This window comes from Salmo salar, chromosome 14 (assembly GCF_965601325.2).
Source record: "Salmo salar chromosome 14, fSalSal1, whole genome shotgun sequence".
Classification (NCBI taxonomy): domain Eukaryota; kingdom Metazoa; phylum Chordata; class Actinopteri; order Salmoniformes; family Salmonidae; genus Salmo; species Salmo salar.
This window is the reverse complement of record NC_138304.1, coordinates 26,822,128-26,849,459: the sequence shown is the minus strand read 5'-3', so window position 1 is coordinate 26,849,459 and position 27,332 is coordinate 26,822,128. Positions and strand designations below refer to the sequence as shown.

The window sequence follows — 27,332 nt, the reverse complement described above, 5'->3', positions numbered from 1 at the left end:
TTTAATATATTATTCCAATCATGTCTTCAGATCAAAGGAAACATTCACAACAGTCTCTTTTTGATCCTTCAGAGTACTGTATGCAGGTTGAGTAGCACACACAAACATATTCTGAGCCAAATAATTACACACAAAAGGACCAAAAAAGATAGAAGAGATCATAATGAATTGATGTGGTAGCTAGTGATTGTCAGAAACATTTTGGGGAGGCTCTCATTCTCAAAGGGTTGTGTAATAACATTGTTTCACTCAGGTTGAATAGCCTTGTGTCATAATGCTCCCACCACCACGCCTAGTTCCTCCAAGGGGTATATATTCCACAAAACCATTCCAGGTGTATCTCATGGAGGGGCAGCAGTGGAACAGTGAGATACTGGATAAACTTCTATCCCAGCACTGAATCATATGTGGACACATTATGGATTACTTGCAGCTACCAGGTCAGAGTCAAATGAGTATATCAATTATTTAGAAGTATGTCTATGGTATATCTCTGGTATCTCTATGGTATATCTCTGGTATCTCTATGGTATATCTATGGTATATATATGGTATATCTATGGTATATCTATGGGGTTATGTCAGTTATGTCATGATGTGATTATTTTGTGTGTGTTTTGAGACATTCGCTCAGGTAAAGCAGTAAACCCTGAGATAAGGCTTTAGGCTATTTTTTATTTTTTTTACAAGTTTCTTATGATATCTATGAATAAGAAATCGTATGTGTGTTAGCATATCAATCTATTTGAACAATATTTTGTACTCACATGGTACACATGGTATGTAAATAACATATGCAACATGTGATCTTGTTGGGTACTCTGTATTTGCTTGATATTGTTGAGTGGAGACAAAGGACAAGTCAGACTACTTTTTAGTTTTAATAATGTGTTGCGATTGCTTTTGTTAAGTTTGTATCTACAAACTGCATACACACAATCGTCCCTCCAGGCCAGACTCACAATCTTTTGACAGTCTGTTGATTTCTCTGACCTGGCCCTGGCCATTCTGATCCTTCAAAACGGGCAGACTGGGTTACACACAAAACTTTGCTCCTGATTACATGGCCTGAGTTTACTGTTGCTTACATGGTTTCAATCAATGAATATACGGGTGACATTCTATTCTTATTAGAATTACAATAAATTACTAAGATGCTTCTTCCCACACTGCTCTCACACCCCACCTGACGAGTACGCTTTCCTTCAATCTTCAGTCTCTACTTTACAGGCAAAATTCAAAGAATTCTTCATGACAATATACAGTAGATATGTTAATATTGGTGTCGGATCATCATGTACTCTGCGTTTATTTGTTCCAGAAAGCATCACAGAAAAATCTACACCTGGTGGGCAGATTTTGGCAGAGAGTAAACAGAGAAGCTCCTCTGACAATATCAACTCTCCACAAACAAGTGACAACACCTGCATACCCAAGGACTTCAGCTGCATATACAACAAAGGTAAAGCCAGGCCAACAAAAGCTGCATTATGAGGCTGATGAAAGCTACTGCTGCTAGCCTTTTCATCAGTTATACTGCACTCAAGGTCTTCGTCTCAAATGGGACCTTTTTCTCTATAGAGTGCCATACGTTTGACTAGGGCCCATAGGGTCAAAGGTAGAGCAGTGTGGGGACTAGGATGCCATTTGGGACACATGTCAATAAAATGTATTTATAAAACCTTTTTTACATCAGCCGATGTCACAAAGTGCTATACAGAAACCCAGCCTAAAACCCCAAACAGCAAACAATGCAGATGTAGAAGACACATACAAGATCAACATGGTCTGGCTTTCTATCCTGAAGGTGAAAGAAATGTACACCTGTTTAGGCGAGGTGCTGGCTACTGGAGTAGAACACTTGAAAAAAAAGGACAGCCGCATACTCTAGGAGCTCAGATGCAATAATTTAATAACCAACGTTTCGACAGCCAAGCTGTCTTCGTCAGGGTATATTGACAAACACTGCAGGTCACTTAAGCAATAAGGCCCGTGGGGGTGTGGTAAATGGCCAATATACCACGGTTAAGTGCTGTTCTTAGGCACAACGCAACGCCACAAACCCTCAAGGTGCCTTATTGCTATTATAAACTGGTTACCAATGTAATTAGAACAGTAAAAATAAATGTTTTGTTATACCCACGATATACGGTCTGCTATACCACGGCTGTCAGCCAATCAGCATTCAGGACTCGAACCACCCAGTTTATAATAGTTTATATAGTTTGAAAGGACACACACAGGCCGGCTGTGGCTTGATTTTATTGGTTGATTATTTACAGATATACTGTAAATAGAACATGTAAAAAAGCATGAATGGATAACATATGATCATAGATACAATTTGGCCACATAGGCCTACAAACATTATTTACAATGGATAGCAAATTAAATGAAAAGTCCAAACGGCCTCTCGTTTTAACAATATATTGTCAAGGTCATCCCTTCTCCTAGGGAGGGGGACGTGTTCGATGCTTTCCAGCTCACACTCTCAAACACATAGATCCCAATCACCTGAATTCTGATCAACTGTTCACACACCTGTATGTCATTATCACACACTAGTTAGTTCAGTTCTTTGCACCCCATCATTGTGAGGTGTTGTTTGTTTTGTGACACGCTTCTATTCGAAGCGCTGGTTTTCCCGTAATTTAATCCTCCCGTGTATGATAGTTTTTGCCTGCCTCACTAACGACGCCTATTGCCTATTTCTTGACTGTACTTTAGCCTATCGGATTTCCTGTTATCAACCTATTGCCTGATCTCCCGGATGACGTTACTAGCCTTTTCCCTGCCTGTACTTTTGCCTTTTTGGACCCCTGTGGATGACCTTCTGCCTGCTCCTGGACCCAGGTACCTGCCTCCTCCTGTGGTCCTTTACAATAAACACCTCCTTCGCCCTGCGCTTGAAACCAGCTCTCTGTCTCCCATCGTGTTCATTACAGAATGGATTCAGCGGAGCTGCAGCTAAGTCTAGCCCGACAGGAGGAACAAATCAATGATCTCTGCGACCTCCTTTGCCAGACCATTCCTGCATCACCAATATCAGGTGCCACAGCCTCCTCTCGTTCATCTCCCCCATATCCATGCCTAATAAATACGGCTCCCCAGGGAAATGTCAAGGATTTCTCATGCAATGTAACCTGTACATAGACCATCACCCCGCTGACTTCACCTGTGACAAAGACAGGGTGGACTTCGTAATCTCCCTACTCACAGGCAAAGCTCTGGATTGGGTCACAGCCCAATGGGCTGCTCAAAGTTCTGATCTGTCCTTTGAATCACGTTTCCACGCCCTCTTCAAGGTGTTCGACCATTCAGTTTCAGGTCGTCACACCGGGGACCTGTTATGTGAGCTGCGACAGGGCCATCGCTCCACCACTGAGTATGCCCTTGGGTTCCGCACCATGGCTGCTGGCAGTGGATGGAGTGAACCAGCTCTCCTTACAGTCTACCGGAGGGGTCTTAATCGGGAGTTACAGACCGAACTGGCCTAAAGAGGAGATTTAATGGACCTAAACCAATACATCCGGATGTCACTCTCCATTGGCAACCTACTGGTGGACCGAAGACCTATATAGTCGCCCATGGCCTGCGAGTCTTCCACACCCTTCTCTCGTCCACCACGGTCTAATAGCCCCGAACCCATGCAACTCGGCTGCGCCCCTCTCATGCCTGCCAAGAGACATCAGAAGTTACGTGAAAACCTGTGCCTCTATTGTGGAGAGAGTAACCATCTACTCAATAGCTGTCCCATTCGCCCCCCCCACAAAGGGGTGACCACAACCCCTCCACTTCCATCCGGGTAAGCACCTCTACGTTTTTTGAATATTACCAAAAGGCAGTTTGGTATCCCGGCTCTTCTTTCTGCTAACTCAGTTTGGAGGGACTAGTGGACTTGGGGGCGGCAGGTAATTTCATTTATGAACAATTGGCACAACAGTTAAGAGTCAAACTAATCCCTGTTAATCCTCCCCTTAGGATTAATGCGCTGAATGGACATCCCCTCAGAACTGGTCTTGTGACTCGCATGACCGCAAGTATCACCCTTCAGATTGCCCCCCTTCAATCATTTAGTTAATGGTGTTGTCTTCACCTAAAGAACCTCTCATCCTCGGTCACCCCTGGCTAAGCCTTCATGACCCTGCCATTTCCTGGGGGCAAGGGGAACTGCTGTCATAGTCTCCTGCCTGTTTTAAGAACTGCTTCAATCTACCCTGCCGAGCCACCTCTATAGAAGGATCGGAGTCTGCCATTCCAACCCACATCCCACCTGTATATGCCCAGTTCCAAAGTGTCTTCAGCAAGAAAAAGGCATCCATTCCGCCCCCTCATTGCCCGGAGGACTGCACAATCGACCTCCTTCCTGGGGCATCGCCCCCTAAGGGTCGGATCTATCCCTTGTCCATCCCAGAGAATGAGGCTATGGGAACCTATATAGAAGAGACCCTTGACATGGGATCCATCTGTCTATCCATGTCTCCGGCTGCATCAGTTTCTTTTTGTGAAAAAAAGGATGGTAGTCTCCATCCCTTCATAGATTACCGACCCCTCGTTGACCTTACCATCAAGAATCGCTTCCCTCTGATTCCAGCCGCACTAGAACAACTTGGACAGGCTACCATCTACCCCAAACTGGACCTACTTAGGGCTTACAACCTGGTCCATATCCGAAGTGGGGATGAGTGGAAGACGGTGTTCATCACCGCTAGGGGTCACTACGAATACCTGGTTATGCCCTACGGTCTCACCAATGCTCCTACAGTCTTCCAGTCCTTCATGAATGAAGTTTTCCAGGACATGATCAACCAGTTCCTCATCGTGTACATTGACAATATCTTCATCTACTCTCATTCCATTGCAGAACCCGTACAGCACATGCAACGGGTCCTCCAATGGCTACAGGACCACCATCGTTATGTCAAGGCTGAGAAGAGCGCCTTTCACGTTACTACGGTAACCTTCCTAGGTTTCGTGTTGACACCAGGAGGGGTCAACCTGGATGAAGGCAAAGTCACAGCCGTTCTTAACGGGCCCAAACATACAATCCAGCACCTCCCGGCACCCCTGCAGGCAAGATCTGCGTTCCGGCATCCGTCAGACCCCCAACTAATGCAGTGGTGCCATACCTCGCTGAGTTCTGGCCATCCCGGGATCACCCGGACCACGGAGCTACTGAAACGCAATTTCTGGTGATCATCCCTAACAGCAGACGTCCGAGATTATGTTCTTTCCTGTCCCGTCTGTGAATGGGCAAAGAGCCTTCGCCAACTACCTACCGGTAAGCTCGAACATTTACCTACACCACACAGACCATGGTCCCACATTGCCATGGATTTCCTCACTGATCTGCCAGACACTTCGGGCTTCACTATTTTAGTTGTAGTGGACTGGTTCTCCAAGACTCATCCCCGACTCATCCCCCTTCCGCATCTACCTAATGCCATAGAAATGGCTGAGTGCATGTTCCAACAGGTGTTTCGTATCTGTATGGGATCCCAGAAGACATCGTTTCGGATCGGAGACTCCAGTTAGTCTCCAGGTTGTGGCGAGCCTTCTGCAACCAACTGGGGTCTCCATCAGCCTCCGGATACCATCCCCAAACCAACGGGTAGACAGAACGCTTGAATCAGGAAATAGGGAAGTAACTTCGTCAACACTGCAACCACCAACCACACGAGTGGAGTTGCTATCTAGCCTGGGCCGAATACGCACAGAACTCCCTAGTGCATTCCTCTCTCCATCTCACTCCTTTTCAGTGTGTCCTCGGATACCAACCCTAGTGTTCCCATGGGAGGCAGAGCCCGGAACTGTGCCTGCCATCTGAGTGGTTGATTGGGAGGGGTACGGACCCACTGAACGGTCCTGGGTCCCCACCCAGGACATGATCCTGGCTTTCCACCGTAACCGTCCTGACCGCCCAGCTCCATGTCCCTGGGAGAGGCCCTCTGCTTAGCTTCTTAAGCCTTTAAGAGACACCCGTGGGGGGAGGGGGGGGGGGTGTATTGTAAAGTCTGCTTCCAACTCACACTCTCAAACACATAGATCCCCTGAACGCAGCTCACTCTCCAGATCCCAATCACCTTAATTCTGATCACCTGTTCACACACTTGTATGTCATTATCACACACTATTTAGTTCAGTTCTTTCCACCCCATCATTGTGAGGTATTGTTTGTTTTGTGACATACTTCTATTCGAAGCGCTGGTTTTCCCGTAATTTAATCCTCTCGTGTATGATAGTTTTTGCCTGCCTCACTAACGACGCCTTTTGCCTATTCCCTGCCTGTACTTTAGCCTATCGGATCAACCTATTGCCTGATCTCCCGGATGACGTTACTAGCCTTTTCCCTGCCTGTACTGTTGCCTTTTCTGACCCCCTGTGTATGACTTTCTGCCTGCCCCTGGACCCAGCTACCTGCCTCCTCCTGTGGTCCTTTACAATAATCACCTGCTGCGCCCTACGCTTGAAATCAGCTCTCTGTCTCCCCTCGTGTTCATTACAATGGTGCTACAATGCTCAGAGATTCGTAATTTTAGTTCACGCTTCGTTTTGCCCGCACAATTTTTACCACAAGGACAAGTTCTAAGATAAATAACTGCCTTAGTGGCGCACGTGATAACACCTTTGATTGTGATCTGTTTCCCTGTTTGAGGATGTTTGAAGGATCTACATTTGTAAGTGCCATTGCATTGAGTGCAGCAATTACACTTGTAGTTTCCATCCGGTAGAGGCTCAAGGAGATGTTGTGTGGGGGTATTTTGTGGTGGTAAATCAGAGTTTACCAAATGAACTCTGAGATTTCTGCCCCGTGAGAATATGACTAAGGGAGGGTCTGAAAACACATTACTGATACAGTCGTCAGTAATACTTTCTATCCTCCCTGGGAATTGTGTTCCTGTACACACGCAGAAGTAGACAAAACATAGTAAATGTAAGTCTGTCTCCCTCAATTTAGTATGGTATGTATTAATTTGTGATATGTTACGAATTACAATTTGTACAATATGTTACAAATTTCCAATACGTATGATATGTTACAAATTCCAATTTGTTGTGGCTAACGTTAGCTAGGTGGCTAACATTGTCGAGTTTAGGGGTTAAGTGGGAAAAAAAATACTAATCTTTTAGAAAAAAAATACTAATAAGTAGTACACATATTTATCAATCTGATAAAGTGCATTCGGAAAGAATTCAGACCCCTTTACTTTTTCGACATTTTGCTATGTTACAGCCTTATTTTAAAATGTATTAAAAAAAAATTTTTACCATCAATCTACACACAATACCCCATAATGACAAAGCAAAAATAGTTTAAAAAATATATATTTTTAGCAAATTTATAAAAATAAAAAAACCTGAAATATTACATTTCCATAAGTAAACCCTTTACTCAGTACTTTGTCGACGCACCTTCGGCAGCGATTATAGCCTCAAGTGTTTCTGGGTATGACGCTACAAGCTTGGCACACCTGTATTTGAGTAGTTTCTCCCATTCTTCTCTACATATTCTCTCAAGCTCTGTCAAGTTGGATGGGGAGCGTCACTGCACACCTATTTTCAGGTCTCTCCAGAGATCTTCGATCGGGTTCAAGTCCAGGCTCTGGCTGGGCCACTCAAGGACATTCAGAGACTTGTCCCGAAATCACTTCTGCGTTGTCTTGGATGTGTGCTTAGGGTCATTATCCTGTTGGACGGTGAAGCTTCACCCCAGTCTGAGGTCCTGAGCTCTCTGGAGCAGGTTTTCATCAAGGATCTCACTGTACTTTGAGTTCAGTCTTGGTTTTATCAGACCAGAGAATCTTGTTTATAAAGGAACCTTAGCCTTTTGGCAAACTCCAAGCAGGCAATTTGCTGAGGAGTGGCTTCCGTCTGGCTACTCTACCATAAAGGACTGATTGGTGGAGTGCTGCAGAGATCGTTGTCCTTCTGGAAGGTTCTACCATCTCCACAGAGGAACTCTGGAGATATGTCAGAGTGACTCCCCCTGATTGCTCAGTTTGGCCGGGTGGCCAGCTCTAGGAAGATTCTTGGTGGTTCCAAACTTCTTCCATTTAAGAATGATGGAGGCCACTGTGTTGTTGGGGAACTTCAATGCTGCAGAATTGTTTTGGTACCCTTCCCCAGATCTGTTTTTCACCACATTATCATTATTAGGTATTGTGTGTAGATTGATGAGGAATACATTTTTTAATCTATTTTAGAATAAGGCTGTAACGTAACAACATTTGGAAAAAGGGAAGGGGTCTGAATACTTTCCGAATGCACTGAACAAAAATATAAATACAACATGGAACAATTTCAAAGATTTTACTAATTGAACTGATTTTACAGTTCAATTTCTGGGATCTTTTATTTCAGCTAATGGAACATGGGACCAACACTTTACATGTTGCTTTTACATTTTTTGTTCAGTGTATATCAGACACATCATTGGGGTGTCAACTAAAATACATATTCCAGACAAGATTAAAGAATGGGACATGTAGAATATAGAGGAAAACCTGGTTCAGTCTGCTTTCCAAAAGACACTGGTAGACAGATTCACCTTTCAGCAGGACAATAACCTAAAACACAATGCCAAATATACACTGAGTGTACAAAATATTAAGAACATCTGCTCTGTCCTTGACAGACTGACCAGGTGAATCCAGGTTAAGCTATGATCCCTTATTGATGTCTCTTGTTAAATCCACTTCAATCAGTGTAGATGAAGAGGAGGCAGATTAAAGAAGGATTTTTAAGCCTTGAAACAATTGGGACATGGATTGCGTATATGTGCCATTCAGAGGGTGAATGGGCAAGACAAAAAATTTAAATGCCTTTGAACGGAGTATGGTAGTCGGTGCCAGGTGCACTGGTTTGAGTGTATCAAGAACTGCAACGCTGCTGGGTTTGCACGCTCAGCAGTTTCCCGTGTGCATCAAGAATGGTCTACCACCAAAAGGCCATCCAGCCAACTTGACACAACTGTCAGAAGCATTGGAGTCAACATGGGTCAGCATCAACACCTTGTAGAGTCCATGCCCTGACAAAATGAGGCTGTTCTGAGGGCAAATAAGTGTGCAACTCAGTATAAGGAATGTTTTGTATACTCAGTGTAAGTCAGTGCTTGCGTCTGCAGTTTGCATGAATTTGAGTGGTTAATACAATACATGTTGACAGAATGGCTGTGAGACAGAGAAAGAGAGACTGTTGCTGTATTCCCAGCCTTTGCTTCTGGTACCACTGAAGGCCCCAGTGTTCAGTCAGGCAGCTTGAAGAAGATGTGTCACCATCCAGGCTCATGTCACAGCATACAGGGGCCTGATAGCGAGATTAAAATAAATACATTATGTACCTTTCACCACAAAAGCCATGTTAGCATTCACTGCACATATTGCTGAACAATTCAACCCTTTTGGTAGTGTAATTGATATATGGAAATTCACATATAATATTCATAAGCTTTGACTAATACCTGTAGGGTCTTGTGGGCCGCTTTAGCATTAGGTAGCCTAACATGAATCATATTACCAGAACAAATATATTTTTCTTTAAATACATGTGTTCTGGACCTTTTTAAACTACTAGCGGGCCGCTAACTGTTAGATAACAAACAACCTTGTCCAGTCATGTTACCTAGCTGACTAACAACCTGGTAACTCGACCACCAGTATGCTTTAAGATGGCACTGGAAAAAAGAAAAGCTGCTCCTGGATGTGCTCTCAGGCCTATAGGCTAAATCAATTGAAATCAATACCTTTTTATGGTGCTCCTAAATACTTTTTGATGCTCTTAATTATTTAAAGATGAGCACTGACTACCAATTTAAAAAGTTCATTTAGAGCCCTGACAGTGTCCCTTTATGTTTAGATCTACTCCCTGCTCTCAGCGGTGAGGACACAACCAAAGATTTCTTCCAAGAGCTGGTGAACATTCTCCTCAGCTATGTCTGCAAGTCGTTCAGACGGAGCTCCAAAGTCCTGGACTTCCACCACCCTCACCAACTCAGAGAGGGCCTGGAGGGCTTCAGTCTGGAGCTCCCAGACCAGCCCGAGAACCTGGAACAACTCCTGGTCGACTGCAGGGATACCTTGAAGTATGGAGTCAAAACAGGTACTGTAAGAGCTGTCGACTGTTTTGCCAAACGTACTCCATTAGGGGTGTAACGGTTCAAGCCCAAAGCCCAAGGTTCAGTACATATTGCAGTTTTGGGGTTAGGGTTCAGTTCCGGTACAGCGAGAAAATGAAATGCCAACAGTTAATGTAGTTCCTTTTTGTTTATTTAAGAAAATACAAAGTGTTGGTACTCCTGATTCCAGATGATCATGAGTCATAATGCTTGATGACAGCACAATCAGGAATACTAACACTTGTTGTATTGTCTTTAATGAAAACACATGATTACTCATCAACAACACCATTAAAATAAAGTGCAATATGCCTGCGAAATCAATATGTAAACATGGCTCCGATATTTTATAGGCCAATGCTGTAATGTTTTCTTAAAAAGAGAAAAATATGCAGACTTGTGTGACACTCATAAAGGGGTCATGTCTGCAGCACAGGTACTTCTCATTTCCCACTCTGGGGTAATGTAATGGGCTGTCCCTGTTAAGTAGCTCTCTGTAGACCTGAAGGTCCATCAATCTGCAATAAGTGCAACCCAGGGTGCATTGGCCAATTCATTGACAACTTTGGCTTTAGCTTGCTTATATAGAGCGGGTACCACCTGTTTGCTGAAATGGGTGCGAGAGGGAGAAGTTCGTAAGGGACAGTTCGATATCTACTGAAAGGAGCATCAAGCTCATCGGGTGCACTTTCACCATTTCATCTGTAGCCTAATAAACTGTCTGCTTCCTGGAGTCTAGAGGACACAACACATCATCTCACGACTCAAAGTTCACTTCGATATCAGGGGTTGCGTTAACGCAGAATTCAGCTTTTTTTACGCTGAAAAAAACGACAGCAATAAGAAATATGTTGCTGCGTTTTGTAAACGCAGGTCTAAAATGCTTCTCACGCCTTGACCACACATACAGCATCAATGCGCAAAATGGTACGAAGCATCATCTGGATATGTGTGCAACAAAAGTTCAACATTCATCTGCTACCATTTCTCTCAAGCCATCTACAAATACAATTCGATGCATAAGTTCGATTAATCCAACATATGCACCACACAGAACACACTGCAACTGCCTCTGCAACTCAATGCTGCAATGCTGCCATGGAAACACAGTGTTCCATTGGAAATGAATGTACTTCTGGAGTACCAAAACACAACGCCACTGTAGGTGTGATCAAGGCGTTATTGTCATTTCTGTTTGGCATTAGACTCATTTTGTGCTTCAGTTGCGCTTCTTCACTTAGGATGAGAATTCACTAATTCACATTCTATCATCAGACAGCTATCATCAAACAACACTCTGACTGATGTGTAGCTACTTTTCTCTGTGTTCCTCTGGTAAAAAAATTATTTCAAACAAAACATTAGGAAGTGTAGCTGGCTACATTCCATCTATGATAAACATTAGAAATATGATGGCCATGCATAGTTTTTGCTCAAAATACCTTGAATTTTCATTGTAAGCTAATTTACTTGGCTGTTAGCCAAATAGTGTTGCATTTATATTGTCGGCTGATGAAAATGAAGCTATTTTCTGCAGAATGTGTTGCACTAAAGTATTTTCTGTGAAGGAAAACTATAGTTGCACGTTCCCTGGTCACTCTATTGAAGCAAAAGAAACACTCTTGACTTTCAATATAAAACGCAGGTGAAATGGTTTAAAATGCAGATTTCTGTACTCTAACGCAACCCGGATATGGATATGATGGTTATTATATCAATATTTGAGCATTAAAGATTTTCTACTACCATTTCTTGCATAATTCATTTTACAGACACAAAAATATCCCACCTTGTTAAGTGTATTTTGTTTTGTTGACATTTGGAAAGTTTACCAACAAATTAGCTAGCTGTTTACATCAGGCTGGTCATGAAATGCTTTATCCAGCATGTACTTTACTCACATTAAAAGGATGGATGGAAACCTGGTTAATGTCAAGCCATTTTGAGGATGCTAGAATTATATTTAGGACAAACTTGCACATGCCTACAGGAGACTTTAGAAGTAGCCTAATCAGATTAGAACATTGTGCCTGGTTGTAAGCTATATGTAAGCTATATTTTGTCTCCAATGTTTATTGAAAACATACATACATTTTCACAATAACCACTTGTTGTCGCTCAAATACATTGTTACAGTTGGTGGTTAACTGTCTAGCAAATTTTTGCCATATTAGCATTCATGTGAAATCAGTCAAAACACAAGTTGAAACAAGTTGAAAATGAGCCACTTACATTTCCCCACATGGCAGTTTCTTGTCATTCTTGCTAGCAATCTGGCAACCCAGAATCAGAACAACAGAATCACAACAACAGGCTGACTTCTCCCCCATGGAAGCGAACATAGTTTTCGTGACATTATCAGCCAACTCGTCTATATGGCCACATTATTATAGGACGACTTGGGAGAATAATGATCTGCAACAGATCGCACATATCAGAATCAGATGTAAAAATACAGCCATACTGGCCTGCTACTGTGCCTTTCTAGACCTTATACACTGTCGAGAGTAGCCCCACAACTGATCCAAACGTAAAGAAACATTCATATCACAGGGCTTTTGCACGTTATTCAAAAATTTCACTACAGCCAAGAGTAGAATTTTGTACTCACTTGAAAACAATAATGCAATTATTCATTGCATTGTGGTGTTGTAGGCTAGTCTAGGTAAAATAATTTTATTGTCCCTAAACAAGATCAAATCAAATTGTATTGGTCACATACACATATTTAGCAGATGTTACTGTGGGTGTAGTGAAATGCTTGTGCTCCTAGCTCCAACAGTGCAGTAATATCTAACAATACACAACAACTGAGTACGCAGTGTTCTGTCAAACATTATTAAAGTGCCAGTGTTCCATGACTATGTACTGTACATAGGGCAACAGCCTCTAAGGTGCATGTTAGAGTAACCGGGTGGTAGCCGGCTAGTGACAGTGACTAGGGGTACTGGCCGGAGGCCGGCGGAGGCAAGTGGTGCTATTTAATAGTCTGATGGCCTTGAGATAAAAGCTGTTTTTCAGTCTCTCGGTCCCAGCTTTGATGCAGCTGTACTGACCTCGCCTTCTGGAGGGTAGCGTGGTGAACAGGCCGTGGCTCGGGTGACTGAGGTCCTTAATGATCTTCTTGGCCTTCCTGTGACAACGGGTGCTGTAGATGTCCTGGAGGGCCATACTCGGTGGTGATATATTCCAATGGTGCATCTGTAAAAGTTTGTGAGGGTCTTAGGGGCCATGACAACTTTCTTCAGCCTCCTGAGGTTGAATAGGCGCTGTTGCGCCTTCTTCACCACACTGTCTGTGTGGGTGGACCATTTCAGTTTGTCAGTGATGTGTACCCCAAGGAGCTTTTCACCTCTCCACTGCGGCCCCATCGATGTGGATGGGGGCGTGTTCCCTCTGCTGTCTCCTGAAGTCCATGATCAGCTCCTTTGTTTTGGTGACATGGAAGGAGATGTTATTTTCCTGGCACCACTCCACCAGGGCCCTCACCTCCTCCCTGTAGTCTGTCTCAATGTCGTTGGTAATCAGGCTACCACTGTTCTTTCATGTGCATTGATGCACTTGGCCTCTCCTCAGCTATTCCTATTTGTTCTTGTGGATTCATATTGAAAATTGATGCAGCTTTGAATGCTTTTATGTGTGCTATGATTGCTAGTTAGCCTATTGCAGATCTGGACAAACGATCCACCTACCATTATTGTCACTCTGAGAAGAGAGACGGCAGGGTTGACATTTCGGCTGTATATTGACCTGTGGTATAGTTAACCAATAAGGCCCGAGGGGGTGTGGTATATGGCCAATATACCCCGGATAAGGGTTGTTCATAAGCACAATGCAACGTGGTACAGTATATTGGCCATAAACCCCAGAGGTGCCTTAATGCTATTATAAACTGGTTACCAACATAATTAGAACAGTAAAAAGTTATGTTTTGTCATATCTGTGGTATATCAGTTTTCAGGGCTCAAACCACCCAGTTTATAAGAAAAGTTAGCGCACGGAAAAGCATATTGCATAAGGGATGTATTAAAACACCTTGATATAGGGGAGGCGCATGCAAGCAGATGAGGAAATATGGATAGAATGGAAGAAATTCTATATGCAAAAGAGAGAATGCAAACCAGGGGGAAAAAACTCACTACCCTCCCCAAAGCAGCAAAAAAACTGATAGACAACTCTCCCTTATTGCAGAGGGGAGACAAAGTTGTGCTGTTTTTTTTCTTCTTCGTTTTGGGGGTGATGTAGGCCAACCTGGACTCAGGAGTAGATGTAACATATTACATTTAAATCTGGGACATTCCAATTAGTATGATATGTTAAGTTTCACATGGTATGTATTCATTTGTGGATGTCCATCATCCATTTGGTATGATATGTTGCGAATTACAATTTGTACATGTTATGAATTTCAATTCGTACAATAAGTTACGAATTGCGTACAATATATCACAAATTTGAAAAACATATGATATGTTATGAATTCCAATTTGTTGTGGCTAAGGTTAGCTACGTCACTAATGCTAACGTTAGCTAGGTGGATAACGTTAGCTAGGCTAGGGTTAGGGCAGGGTTTTCCAAACCCCAAGGGGTGCACGTTTTGGTTTTTGCACTACACAGCTGATTCAAATAATCAACTAATCATCAAGCTATGATAATGTTAATCAACTGTGTAGTGTTTGGGGAAAAAACAAAATGTGCACCCCTTGGGGTCCCGAGGACCGAGTTTGGGAAATGCTGGGTTAGGGGTTAAGGTTAGTTTTACGTCTGTGTCGGCATAAATGTGTCAACATGTTTGAGGTGTTGACAGCTACACGGGCTATTCTCGTTGATCAGTGTCGACATATTCTCTCTGTACATTGCTGTTGTAATCTACTGGGAAGTCAAAATGTTCTTAAACGATGATGTAGAATCCTCCTTGTTTATCGACCCAACCACTCTCCATCATACAGATCTAGTTACTGGCTGCAAAAGGAATGTGTGAAATATTATTACAACATGTGCATATGCTCTATTTGTTTTAACAGAATAGCCTGAAATGTTCTTTTTCAGCTCAGATTTACTCTAAGCTTATACTGTAGGCCTAGTGTTTTTTTGTGTGGTTTTTTATGTGTTCATTCGGGAACCGAAGTCCCAGTACCGTACGGTCCAGTACAAATATGTGTACAGTTACCCCCCATACTCCATGTACCAGTATGTCATTGGTTCTGGCCATGGGAATGACTGACATTATAGATATCATAGACATTATAGATTAGTAGAATGTTCCAGAATGTCTTCATCTGTCCCCAGGTCACCCACGCTTCTTCAATCAGCTGTCTTCAGGGCTGGATGTCATCGGTCTAGCCGGGGAATGGCTGACGTCTACCGCCAACACAAACATGTAACATTTACATTCCTTTTTATTTAACCCTTATTTTACCAGGTAAGTTGACTGAGAACATATTCTCATTTACAGCAACGACCTGGGGAATAGTTACAAGGGAGAGGAGGAGGAATGAATGAGCCAATTGGAAGCAACCAAAAAAACTCATCATCAAGCTTTAATTATTTGAGTCAGCTGTGTAGTGCTAGGGCAAAAAACTAAATGTGCACCCAGGGGGGAAATGTACAAAAAAAGAGGTACAGCCGAAGAACCCTTTTAGGTCCAAGGTAGCACCTTTTTTTCAAAGAGTGTATGGCCTATGGTGTGATCTGTCCTCCGGTAAATGTCATTCTGCAATATGAGTTAAAGTGTAAAACCTTTTTTCTAGGTTTACTTATGAAGTGTCCCCAGTGTTCATTCTGATGGAGGAGGTTCTACTGAGGAAGATGCAGGAGATTGTGGGTTGGTCAGAGGAAGAGGGGGATGGTGTTTTCTGTCCAGGTACAGTGTTAGCTGCATTCTGACCTTACTATCGATACAAACAATGTAGCCAATGACAAACATACACTTTGTTACATTTACCCTTGTTACTTTCATTGAATTGGTTCATTGTGTCCTCTTAATTTTGGATATATTGTTTAGGTGTTATGAAGTTCAATGAAATTATAAGCTTAAGACAATCTCTTAGTGAGATTTCCACCTATAATAGAGTACTCTCTATTGGTTACACAGACTTTTGGCCCCATCCTATTCTAACCACCTCTCGCCGGCTTTGTATTCATGCTACCTGATGAAATTGCTGTATAATATGATCCTGTTGCCATCTAATGCACATTCAAATGTAATAAATCAACACTGCTGAGCTGTCCCTGTCCTCTGCCGTGCCTTGATTGTATTACTGTTGATGATATTTGGAAATGTGCATGTACACCCTGGCCCATACTGTTGCTAGCCACAATTCTGACTTGTGCTCTGATATCTGCTTCACTGATTTCAGCTCTCATAAAAGCCTGGGTTTTCTGCACGTTAACACTAGAAGCTTTTGGGGCGGCAGGTATCCTAGTGGTTAGGCAATTGGGCCAGTTAGCGCATTGGGCCAGTAACCGAGTGGTTGCTAGATCGAATCCCTGAGCGGACAAGGTAAAAATCTGTCGTTCTGCCCCTGAACCAGGCAGTTAACCCACTGTTTCTAGGCTGGCATTGTAAATAAGAATTTGTTCTTAACTGACGTGCCTAGGTAAATAAAGATTACATTTAAAAAAGGAAAAGCTTATTACCTAAATTGGATCAATTGAAAGGGTGGGTTCACAGCTCCAATCCAGATGTGTTGGTCATTACTGAGACGTGATTAAGAAAGAGTGTTTTGAATACTGATGTTAACCTTTCTGTTTATAACCTATTTCGGAAAGACAGATCTTCCATAGGTGGGGGAGTGGCAATCTTTACCGAAAATCAACTTCTGTGCTCGGTTGTCTCCACCAAGTCTGTCCCCAAACAATTTTATTTGATGGTTTTAAGTATTAAACTTTCAAATAGCTCTTCGTTGACTGTTGCTGGGTGTTATCGTCCTCCATCAGCACCGGCCTGTACCCTACCTGCCCTAAGCTCTCTCCTGGCTCTTACACTAAGTCTGAATTTGTCCCGCTAGGTAACCTAAACTGGGACATGCTTAAACCACCTGACCAAGTCCTAAAGCAATTAGACTTTCTAAATCTCTCTCAGATAATTACCAATCCCACAAGGTATGACTCCAAACACCCAGAAAAGGCTACTCTCCTCGATGTTATCCTCACAAATAATCCTCACAAATAAGTACCAGTCTGGTATTTTCTGTAATGACCTTAGTGATCACTGTTTAACAGCCTGGGTTCGTAATGGCTGCTCAGTGAAACATCCTGTCCTGATTTGTCATAGATGCTTGTGTCACGCCCTGACCTGAGAGAGAGGGTTTGTTTATCTATGTGGTTAGGTCAGGGTGTGGGGTGGGCATTCTATGTTTTGTATTTCTTCGTGTTGGGCCGAGTATGGTTCCTAACAAGAGGCAGCTGTCTATCGTTGTCTCTGATTAGGAACCATACTTAGGCAGCCTGTTTTTCCTTTGGGTTTTGTGGGTAGTTCTTTTCCGTTTAGTTGTGAGTACCTGACGGAACTGTCTGCTGTCATTTGTGTTTAATTTGTAAGTGTTCATTCTTTCATTAAACATCAAGATGAACATATTCCACGCTGCACCTTGGTTTACTCATTTTGACGCCTGTGACAGCTTGCTAAAACACTTTAATGAGCAAGCCTTCCTTCATGACCTGGCCTCTGTAAATTGGTACAGAATCAGCTTGATTCCCTCTGTCGAAGAAGCTTGGACCTTCTTTTTTGATATCTTCAGTGATATTGTTAACAAACACTCCCCCATAAAGACAATGAGAATTAGAAACCGGTTCAGCCCCTGGTTTGACCATGATCTTGCAGAGTTACTCCACCTCAAGAACTGCATTTGGTGAAAGGCTCAGCACATGCATACTCTGGCTGACTGGCTCTCGTTCAGGCAAATGAGAAATAAGTGCACTCAGGCTATTCGGAAGGCCAATGTGTAGTTACTTTAAGGAGTAGTTCTCTCTCTGTATGGGTCTAACCCCAAGAAGTTCAGGAAAACGGTTAAAGACCTGGAGAATAAACCCTCCTCCTCACAGCTGCCCATGTCCCTTAAAGTTGATGTGGTTGTTACTGACAAGAAGCACACGGCTGAGCTCTTTAATCACAACTTCATTAAGGCCGGATTCGTATTTGACTCAGCCATGCCTCCTTGCCCGTCAAACATTTCCTCATCTCCCACTAATGCGACTAGCCCCGATGTTCCTCCCTCTTTTTCCCCTGCCCCACTACAAAGTTTCTCCCTGTAGGCAGTCATTGAGTCCGAGGTGCTAAAGGAGCACCTTAAACTTCACCCCAAAAAAACATCTGGGTCAGATGGTTTAGACCCTTTCTTCTTTAAGATTGCTGCCCCTATAATCGCCAAGCCTATCTCTGACCTTTTTAACCTGTCTCTCCTCTCTGGGGAGGTTCCCATTGCTTGGAAGGCAGCCGCAGTTAGTCCTTTATTTATATGCAGATTATACAATCTTATACTGGCCCCTCCCCGGATTTTGGGTTAAACGCTTTACAACAAAGCTTTCTTAGTGTCCAACAAGATTTCTCTGCCCTTATTTATTATTATTATTAAACCTTTATTTAACCAGGAAGGGGTCATTGAGATTTAATATCTCTTTTTCAAGAGCATCCTGGCCAAGATAGGCAGCACCAAGTCATTACAAAAATTACAGACAAACAACATGAAAAACTACAAGTAATCTAGTAAAAACCATAGAATTCACAAGAGTATAACAAAATCAAAAACAGCAAATGAAAAACATTGACAGGTCAGGGAATCAGTCTCAAGATCATTCATCAGTGATTTAAAAATACCAATCGGGACAAGTTCTTCCAGTTTAAAAGTATTTTGTAAGGCGTTCCAAGACGATGGCGCAGAGTATATAAAAGCCATTTTACCAAATTCAGTTTCGACATTTGGAACAGTTAGCAGGATAAAGTCCAGCGAACGAAGAGAGTACCTTGTACCTTGTGGTTTGGTAAGAAGAATGCCCCTCTCACCACAGGTGTGACTACTACCTCTGAGGGTTTAAAGCTTGAGGTAGTCACCTCATACAAGTACTTGGGAGTATGGCTAGACGGTACACTGTCCTTCTCTCAGCACATATCAAAGCTGCAGGCTAAAATTAAATCTAGACTTGATTTCCTCTATTGTAATCGCTCCTCTTTCACCCCAGCTGCCAAACTAACCCTGATTCAGATGACCATCCTACCCATGCTAGATTACGGAGACATCATTTATAGATCGGCAGGTAAGGGTGCTCTCGAGCGGCAAGATGTACTTTACCATTTGTCCATCAGATTTGCCACCAATGCTCCTTATAGGACACATCACTGCACTCTATACTCTTCTGTAAACTGGTCATCTCTGTATACCAGTCACAAGACCCACTGGTTGTTGCTTATTTATAAAACCCTCTTAGGCCTCACTCCCCCCTATCTGAGATATCTACTGCGGCCCTCATCCTCCATTCACATCCGACCGTGATTGGGAGTCCCATAGGGCGGCGCACAATTGGCCCAGCGTCGTCTGGGTTAAGGGAGGGTTTGGCCGGCCGGGATGTCCTTGTCCAAAAAATAGGCACGCTGGGCTTTTGGTTTCTCTCCCTCTAAAAACAGAAATAAATATGTTGGCCTTTATAAATATTATTTTGGCCTTTATTCAGATTACAATCGCTTTAAATTCTCTTGTACAGACAATATTGAAGACTATCAAATGCTTTTCAAAGATGCCCTCTGGTGGTCAAACTAGCACTAACTAGCATTAATGGCAACAATGGCTGACAATGAAATAACGTGCCATAGAATTCTGCGGCAGCCCGCAAGGTATGCAGCAGTATGGCGCAACTTTTACAGGAAGAACTACTGTACAACACCCGTTCTGCCAGTCACATTCTGTTAAAGGTACTGACAGCTGTGGCTGCTTTGCGTGATGTACTGTAGTCTCTACCTTCTTGCCCTTTGTGCTGTTGTTTACATTTTTACATTTTACATTTTAGTCATTTAGCAGACGCTCTTATCCAGAGCGACTTACAGTAGTGAATGCATACATTTCATTATTTTTTTATTTATTTTTTGGTACTGGCCCCCCGTGGGAATCGAACCCACAACCCTGGCGTTGCACACACCATGCTGGTGTTGCAAACACCATGCTCTACCAACTGAGCCACAGGGAAGGCTGTGCCCAGTTGGTCGTACCCTGTTTTGTGCTGCTACCGTGTTGTGCTGCTGCCATGTTGTGTCGCTACCATTCTGTTGTCATGTGTTGCTGCCATGCTATGTTGTCGTCTTAGGTCTCTCTTTATGTTGTGTTGTATTGTCTCTCTTGTCGTGATGTGTGTTTTGCCCTATATTTTTATTTAATTTATTTTTATTTTTAATCCCAGTCCCCATCCCCACGAGGCCTTTTGCCTTTTGGTAGACCGTCATTGTAAATAACAATTTGTTCTTAACTGACTTGCCTAGTTAAATAAAGGTTAAATAAAAATTAAATAAAAATTTATATATTTCCTCAGGTGGGACCATGTCCAATCTGTATAGTGTACTACTGGCCAGATACCACTTCTTCCCTGAAGTGAAGACCAAAGGGATGACTGCTCTGCCCAGGCTAATCCTCTTCACATCAGCACATGTACGCATCACCAGTATTCATGTTAGGTCATGCTTATTCATATTATCTATAAACATGTACTGACAAATACTTTTTTCCCTACTCTAGAGTCATTATTCAGTCAAGAAATCTGCAGCAGTCCTTGGGATAGGAAGTGAAAATGTTGTGGTGGTGAAATGTAATGACCGGTAAGCAAGGAGGGGAGAGTGATTTGCATTTGTTGATCGTGAACATTGACAATATCATCAGAGATAAATGAGTGATGTTGTTTTTTTACTATTCAAGGGGAAAGATGATCCCTGCAGAATTGGAGTCAAGTATCATTACTGCCAAAGATCAGGTAATGGATGAATGAGTCTGCTCTTGCCAAACTGAGGGATACAGGGCTGTGAATTAAATACATGAAAGCATATATTTTCAGCCAGGGATGGATTTATTCAAATTAGGAAGAAACAGACCCCCCCCCCCCCCCCCCCTCCCAACAGAATACGCTCAAATCAGAATTTCTGTTTACCAGTCAACAACATTGTCTGGTTCCTAAAATGAGCTACCAGAGCTCCAGTGTGTGGCAGGGACTATTTCACAGGAACAGGTCAATACATTCATCATGATTCTTGTCATCTCTCTCTCTCTCTCTCTCTCTTCAGGGTTGTGTCCCATTCTACGTCAATGCCACAGCAGGCACCACTGTGTACGGAGCCTTTGATCCTCTCAATGCCATCGCAGACATCTGTGAGAGCCATGGACTCTGGCTGCATGTTGATGTATTTACCTTATAGCATCCATCTATACATCATGGTTTACCGGACACAGATTTAGCCTTATTTCTGACATATTTTAATTGGGCATGCTTTTTAGTCCAGTACTAAGCATAATTTGTGTCTGGGAAACCGTCCCCATAAGAATTTGTTATATGTAAAGATAAGATTGTATTTAGAGTTAAATTCTCTTTATTTCTTAACAGGCAGCCTGGGGAGGAGGACTGTTGATGTCCAAGCGGCACCGTGTGAAACTACAAGGGATTGAACGGTAGGTACAGTAACCAGAGAGAACAGAGACTTGAGGACACCCAAAATCTACAGCTCTCCAAAAGGATAATAGATTTATGAATTTCACTCTACCATACAGCCAGGATCAATTACATTTGGGGGGCTACTGTTTCCATTCACAGTTGAAATGGAATTGACCCTCAACAGTTCTGCCTTGATTGGATCTTACATGCAGGTCTATTTGAATTATGTTTATTACAGAGCCTGGTCTGTGACTTGGAACCCTCATAAAATGATGGGTGCTCCGCTTCAATGCTCAGCCATACTGGTGAAGAAAAGGGTGTGTAGTCTAACGCTATGAATTTAAAAGATTCATCATCAAGATTACCATTACATGCACCACACACACACACACACACACACACACACACACACACACACACACACACACACACACACACACACACACACACACACACACACAGAGAGAGACACACACACAGAGACACACACACATAATGGAATTACTGGTTTCTCACTAGCAGGGCCTCTTGAAAGACTGCAATCAGATGTGTGCTGAATACCTTTTCCAAACTGACAAGCACTACGACACCTCTTATGACACCGGAGACAAGACCATTCAGTGTGGCAGGCATGTTGATGTCTTCAAGCTCTGGCTCATGTGGAAGGCCAAGGTATGTAACATACTCACATGGATTTATATATTTATTTATTTATCAAATGGCAAATAAAACTAATTTCATTCCCACCTTGATACATTTATAGTGTTTTATATATATATACTATATATATTTCTCTTCTCAGGGTTCAGAAGGCTTTGGATCACAGGTCAATAAATGTTTGGAAAATGCTGAGCACTTATTCGACAAACTTAAACAAAGACCAGACTTTGAACTCGTCTTCAAAAGCAAAGTAAGTCTGTTTTTTAAAGTCCCTTGTAGTTATTGAATAATTCCTCAGTGAGATGAATCGTTGTTAGCCTTTTATCTGTGATACATCCCAATGCAGCCTGAACACAGCAATGTGTGCTTCTGGTACATCCCACCAAGTCTGAGGAACATGCCACCAGGTCCTGAGAGGAACAGGAGACTCCATGAGGTAATGCTACACCTTGGATCTCTAATGTTAGTGATATATTAGATGCGTCTTAATTCAACCTTTTCGGTTCTTTATCCATTAGATTCTGCAGATACTGTATCTGTAATCATTCATTACTAGCACCAGCACATTATGACATCAGTTCATACTCTATAAAGCTAAATAACTGTTTGGTTTCTAAGGTGGCACCAAAGATCAAAGCCAAGATGATGGAGCAGGGGATGGCCATGATTGGTTATCAGCCGCTTGGAGACAAAGTTAACTTCTTCCGATGTGTCTTCTCCAACCCAGCCACACAGACAGAGGATGTGGACTACCTCTTGGAGGAGATCGCTTCTCTTGGTCATGACATGCAGAATGCATCAGGATTGAGACCAATTTGTGAATCAGGTTTGAGACCACTTTATGAATCTGATTGTGGCTCAGATTAACTGTAAAACATGCATTTAGAGGAAAATGGGTAAAAACAATCAGAAAACTAAATATATCTCTATACGTACTAATTGTTCTGAAATGTTTTGTTGTGTAATTACAGTCCTTCTTATGTAAAAATATATACAAATATGATTTTTGTATTCCAGAGTATCAGGGAATCATTAGAATGTAGCCAGTTAATATCCTAAATTCATTTTATTTGTGTACAACAATATTGTAGCCTACACAGCGCATCCGGAAAGTATTCAGACCCCTTGACTTTTTTCACATTTCTTTACGTTACAGCCTTATTCTAAAACTGATTAAATAATTTTTTTATCCTCATTAATCTACACACAATACCCCATAATGACAAAGGAAAAACTGTTTTTTAGAAATGTTTGTACATTTATAAGAATAAACAAACAGAAATACCTTATTTACATAAGTATTCAGACCCTTCGCTAGGAGACTCAAAACTGAGCTCAGGTGAACCTTGTTTTCATTGATCATTCTTGAGATGTCTCTACAACTTTATTGGAGTCCACCTGTGGTAAATTCAATTGATTGGACATGATTTGGAAAGGCACACACCTGTATATATAAGGTCCCACAGTTGACAGTACACGTCAGCCAAAAACCAAGCCATGAGGTCGAAGGAATTGTCCGTAGAGCTCCAAAACAGGATTGTGTTGAGGCACAGCTCTGGGGAAGGGTACCAAAACATTTCTGCAGCATTGAAGGTCCCCACGAACACAGTGGCCTCCATCATTCTTAAATGGAAGAAGTTTGGAACCACCAATACTTTTCGAAGAGCTGGCCGCCAGGCCAAACTGAGCAATCAGGGGAGAAGGGCCTTGGTCAGGGAGGTGACCAAGAACACAATGGTCAATCAAACAGAGCTCCAGAGTTCCTCTGTGGAGAAGGGAGAACGTTCCAGAAGCACAATCATCTCTGCAGCACTCCACCAATTAGTTCTTTATGGTAGAGTGGCCAGACGGAAGCCACTCCTCAGTAAAAACATGACAGCCTGCTTGGCATTTCTATAAGGCTCCTAAAAGGACTCTCAAACCATGAGAAACAAGATTCTCTAGTCTGATGAAACCAAGATTGAACTCTGGCCTGAATGCCAAGTGTCACATCTGGAGGAAACCTGGCACCATTCCTACGGTGAAGCATGTTGGTGGCAGCATCATGCTGTGGGGATGTTTTTCCGTGGCAGTGACTGGGAGACTAGTCAGGATCAAGGAAAAGATGACAGGAGCAAAGTACAGAGAGATGCTTGATGAAAACCTGCTCCAGAGCGCTCAGGACCTCAGACTGGGGCAATGGTTCACCTTCCAACAGGACAAGAACCCTAAGCACACAGCCAAGACAATGCAGGAGTGGCTTTGGGACAAGTCTCTGAGTGTCCTTGAGTTGCCCAGCCAGAACCCTGACTTTGCTAAAATGTCTACAACCTGTTTTTGCTTTGTCATTATGGGGTACTGTGTGTAGATTGATGAGGAATAAAAACAATTGAATCCATTTTAGAATAAGGCTGTAACGTAACAAAATGTGGAAAAAGTCAAGAGGTCTGAATACTTTCTGAATGCACTGTATATCTAAGGGGACAATGAGCATGGTTTCATTTTTATATATAATTTCTCAAGTTTGATATTTCAAACATTTCAAAATATGAATGTTAAGTAGGCAACAGTTGACTCTGTAATTTAGTAATTGTATCAACTGAAAGGTTATTAAAGTGTTTAATCATATTGCCGTCATTGTGTTTTGCCTAAAATTCAGAGTAAAATTTCACTAAAAAGTCCATCACTAACATCTGTAGGTAAAAAGGAAGACTTGAACAAATCCAATCCCGAGCTCTAAAATGGGTCAGTTTTTATGTTTCTCATATGAATGAACACAAGTAGGATTTTTTTCTTTTCTTTTTTGAATGAATCACAATAGAGAAGCTGGAATAATGGTGATTGGTTATAACGTTTTAACTCTTTATTGCACAAAAATATGAAAAATCCTTAGAAAAATTCAAATTCATCATTATAACTGTACACATTCCTAAAACAAAGTATAACAACCATTTCTTCCCTCAATACGACAGCACTATCTCTGGTTAAGAAATAGCCTGAATACAGGCATTGTGACAATGTCCTGTAATTTTGGGGAGTGAGATAGAAAGATTCCAAACAGCTTATTAGTATCCAGTCTTTCAGGCACAGGATATCATGGTGAACCGTTTGTAAATACAGTTCATGTTGTGCAGTACAATGTACACAAGTAAGAGTAGGACAAAACCCAGAAGAACCACTAAGCCTGCCCTGGTCGTGAACGAGCTCTTACAACAACCTTCCTCCCTCTCCCCATGTTCCTCCCCCAACCCTGGGCTTCCCTCATCAGACACAGGCACGGGAGACATCTCCTTTGTCTGCCCAGCCAGTAGGTGCCTACCTGAATGTTCACCAGGCACTGTAGCCCTCTCTTGGTCTATAGACAGGTAGCAGGTGTTACTAGGCAGCTGTTTGAAGAAGACAGGTGTGTATTCTGGGGGGGATGGGACAGAGATGACGGCCATAGTGTCCGGGTCATCTGGGAGCTGGGAGACGGAGACCCCAGGTGGCAGGGTGGTGACAGAGCGACACCAGGGGCAGTGCAGCTCACTCAGGCTCATCTTCATCTGGGTCAAGCACACAGAGCAGCAGGTGTGTTGGCAGTCCAGGAGCTTGGGCCTGTGCTGCAAATTGTAGCAGTTCAGACAGATCTGACATTCTAACATGGGGCTTTGTTGTGAGACAGGTTCCATAATCATGAGTTTGGTCTGTTGTGTCAATGACGGGCACAAGATGTCAAACCACAGTCTTGTTCCCTCAGTATGAATATGCAGATTAGGGATTATTGCACATCCAGAGGGAGACACACAGACATTTCATGCTCTTGGTCTCGCCTCTTCTTTAGAGTTGTGTTGTCACAGTACTTAGTTAAATCCATGTCTGGCTCCATCTACCCTATTAGAGAGAAAACATTTGTCAAGTCAGTGTGTGATTCAGTAATCCTCATTAAATCACTTATATTGAAAAAGGAAAAAGACGACATTGTCATGTCCTGCCCTGTGTGTGTTGTGTGTGTCTCGGTGTGTGTGTCCTTCAAGACCCTGTGTATCACTATAAGGATAAAGTACAAGAAACCATTTTTGTCATTGAACAAAAAATAAAAGAAGCCTAGATAATGAGCAAACCTGTATCTGGTATGGACTGGCAAGGATGTTGACCTCTAGATCTTTATCGCTCAGCAGCCTAAGGAGAAGTTCCTGCATGACGTTGCTGAAAATATCTTAAGACAATCTTATGTGCTTAGTCCAGGTTGAAGTTTTTAGTTGAAGAATCAGTTGTGAGTTACAGAATGCATGGCAGCTCACAAAACGTTTTCAAGTTCTTGCAAGTACTGACATACCAACCAAACCAGTTCACCAGGTTCTCTAAATAGGACACACAAGCACAGTCAAATTATCCCTCTAAACAGCGGCAGTAGAGATACAGTTCTGTAACCTGCCTTCCACAGTTACTGCAGTAGCCTATCCTAAGTGCTGAAGTTTGCTAAAATAAAATGTACTTTAATTAGAGCTTTCTAAGACAAAGTCCTTGGACTTTACATATGCAAAGATAATGCTTTGCCACTAACTTGAAATGGTTATATATAGTTGATAATCACCTGAAAAGAAAAGTGGACATTGGCTCTGTGAATAGCTGGATGGAGCTTTAATTTGAAAGCAAAATATTACATGACGCCACACGTTCCTACCATATAGCCTAAATCATTAAGTTCAAAAGTTAGTGTCTACTTTAAAGGCTATGTAAACACTGAATGCCATGAAAGGTTGTTGCATTTAACTGGCCATAATGCTGTTTTCAAGGTAATTTCCTTAGTAGGTGATGTCAAAGGTGAGGAGTGGGAGCTCATTTTGTTTAACCTTTATTTTGACAGGGAGTCATGCAGTCTCACAAACATGCATTCTCACAAAGCAATAACAACTATTTTGCTGTCCTATAAATCCAGTTGCCAGTTTTAATATAATATTTCAATGGTGTC

General features: G+C 42.4%; 2 protein-coding genes across 2 annotated transcripts; one reads left to right on the top strand and one right to left on the bottom strand.

Moving 5' to 3' along the window:
• Positions 1–418: 418 nt before the first annotated feature.
• Positions 419–25,006, top strand: LOC106569274 (glutamate decarboxylase 1). Its single transcript, XM_045694108.2, has 15 exons — positions 419–440; positions 1,322–1,462; positions 9,856–10,098; positions 15,404–15,494; positions 15,865–15,977; positions 20,633–20,748; positions 20,836–20,915; positions 21,013–21,067; positions 21,375–21,491; positions 21,692–21,756; positions 21,978–22,056; positions 22,262–22,411; positions 22,542–22,649; positions 22,746–22,835; positions 23,018–25,006. The coding sequence occupies exons 1-15, from the start codon at positions 419–421 to the stop codon at positions 23,264–23,266; spliced, it is 1,719 nt and encodes a 572-aa protein (XP_045550064.1). The 3' UTR covers positions 23,267–25,006.
• A 204-nt stretch (positions 25,007–25,210) lies between these two features.
• Positions 25,211–26,703, bottom strand: LOC106569247 (E3 ubiquitin-protein ligase RNF152). Its single transcript, XM_014140429.3, has 2 exons — positions 26,482–26,703; positions 25,211–26,251 (listed from the first exon to the last, which is right to left on the bottom strand). The coding sequence occupies exon 2, from the start codon at positions 26,053–26,055 to the stop codon at positions 25,459–25,461; it is 597 nt and encodes a 198-aa protein (XP_013995904.2). The 5' UTR covers positions 26,056–26,251; positions 26,482–26,703; the 3' UTR covers positions 25,211–25,458.
• Between the last annotated feature and the right edge of the window lie 629 nt (positions 26,704–27,332).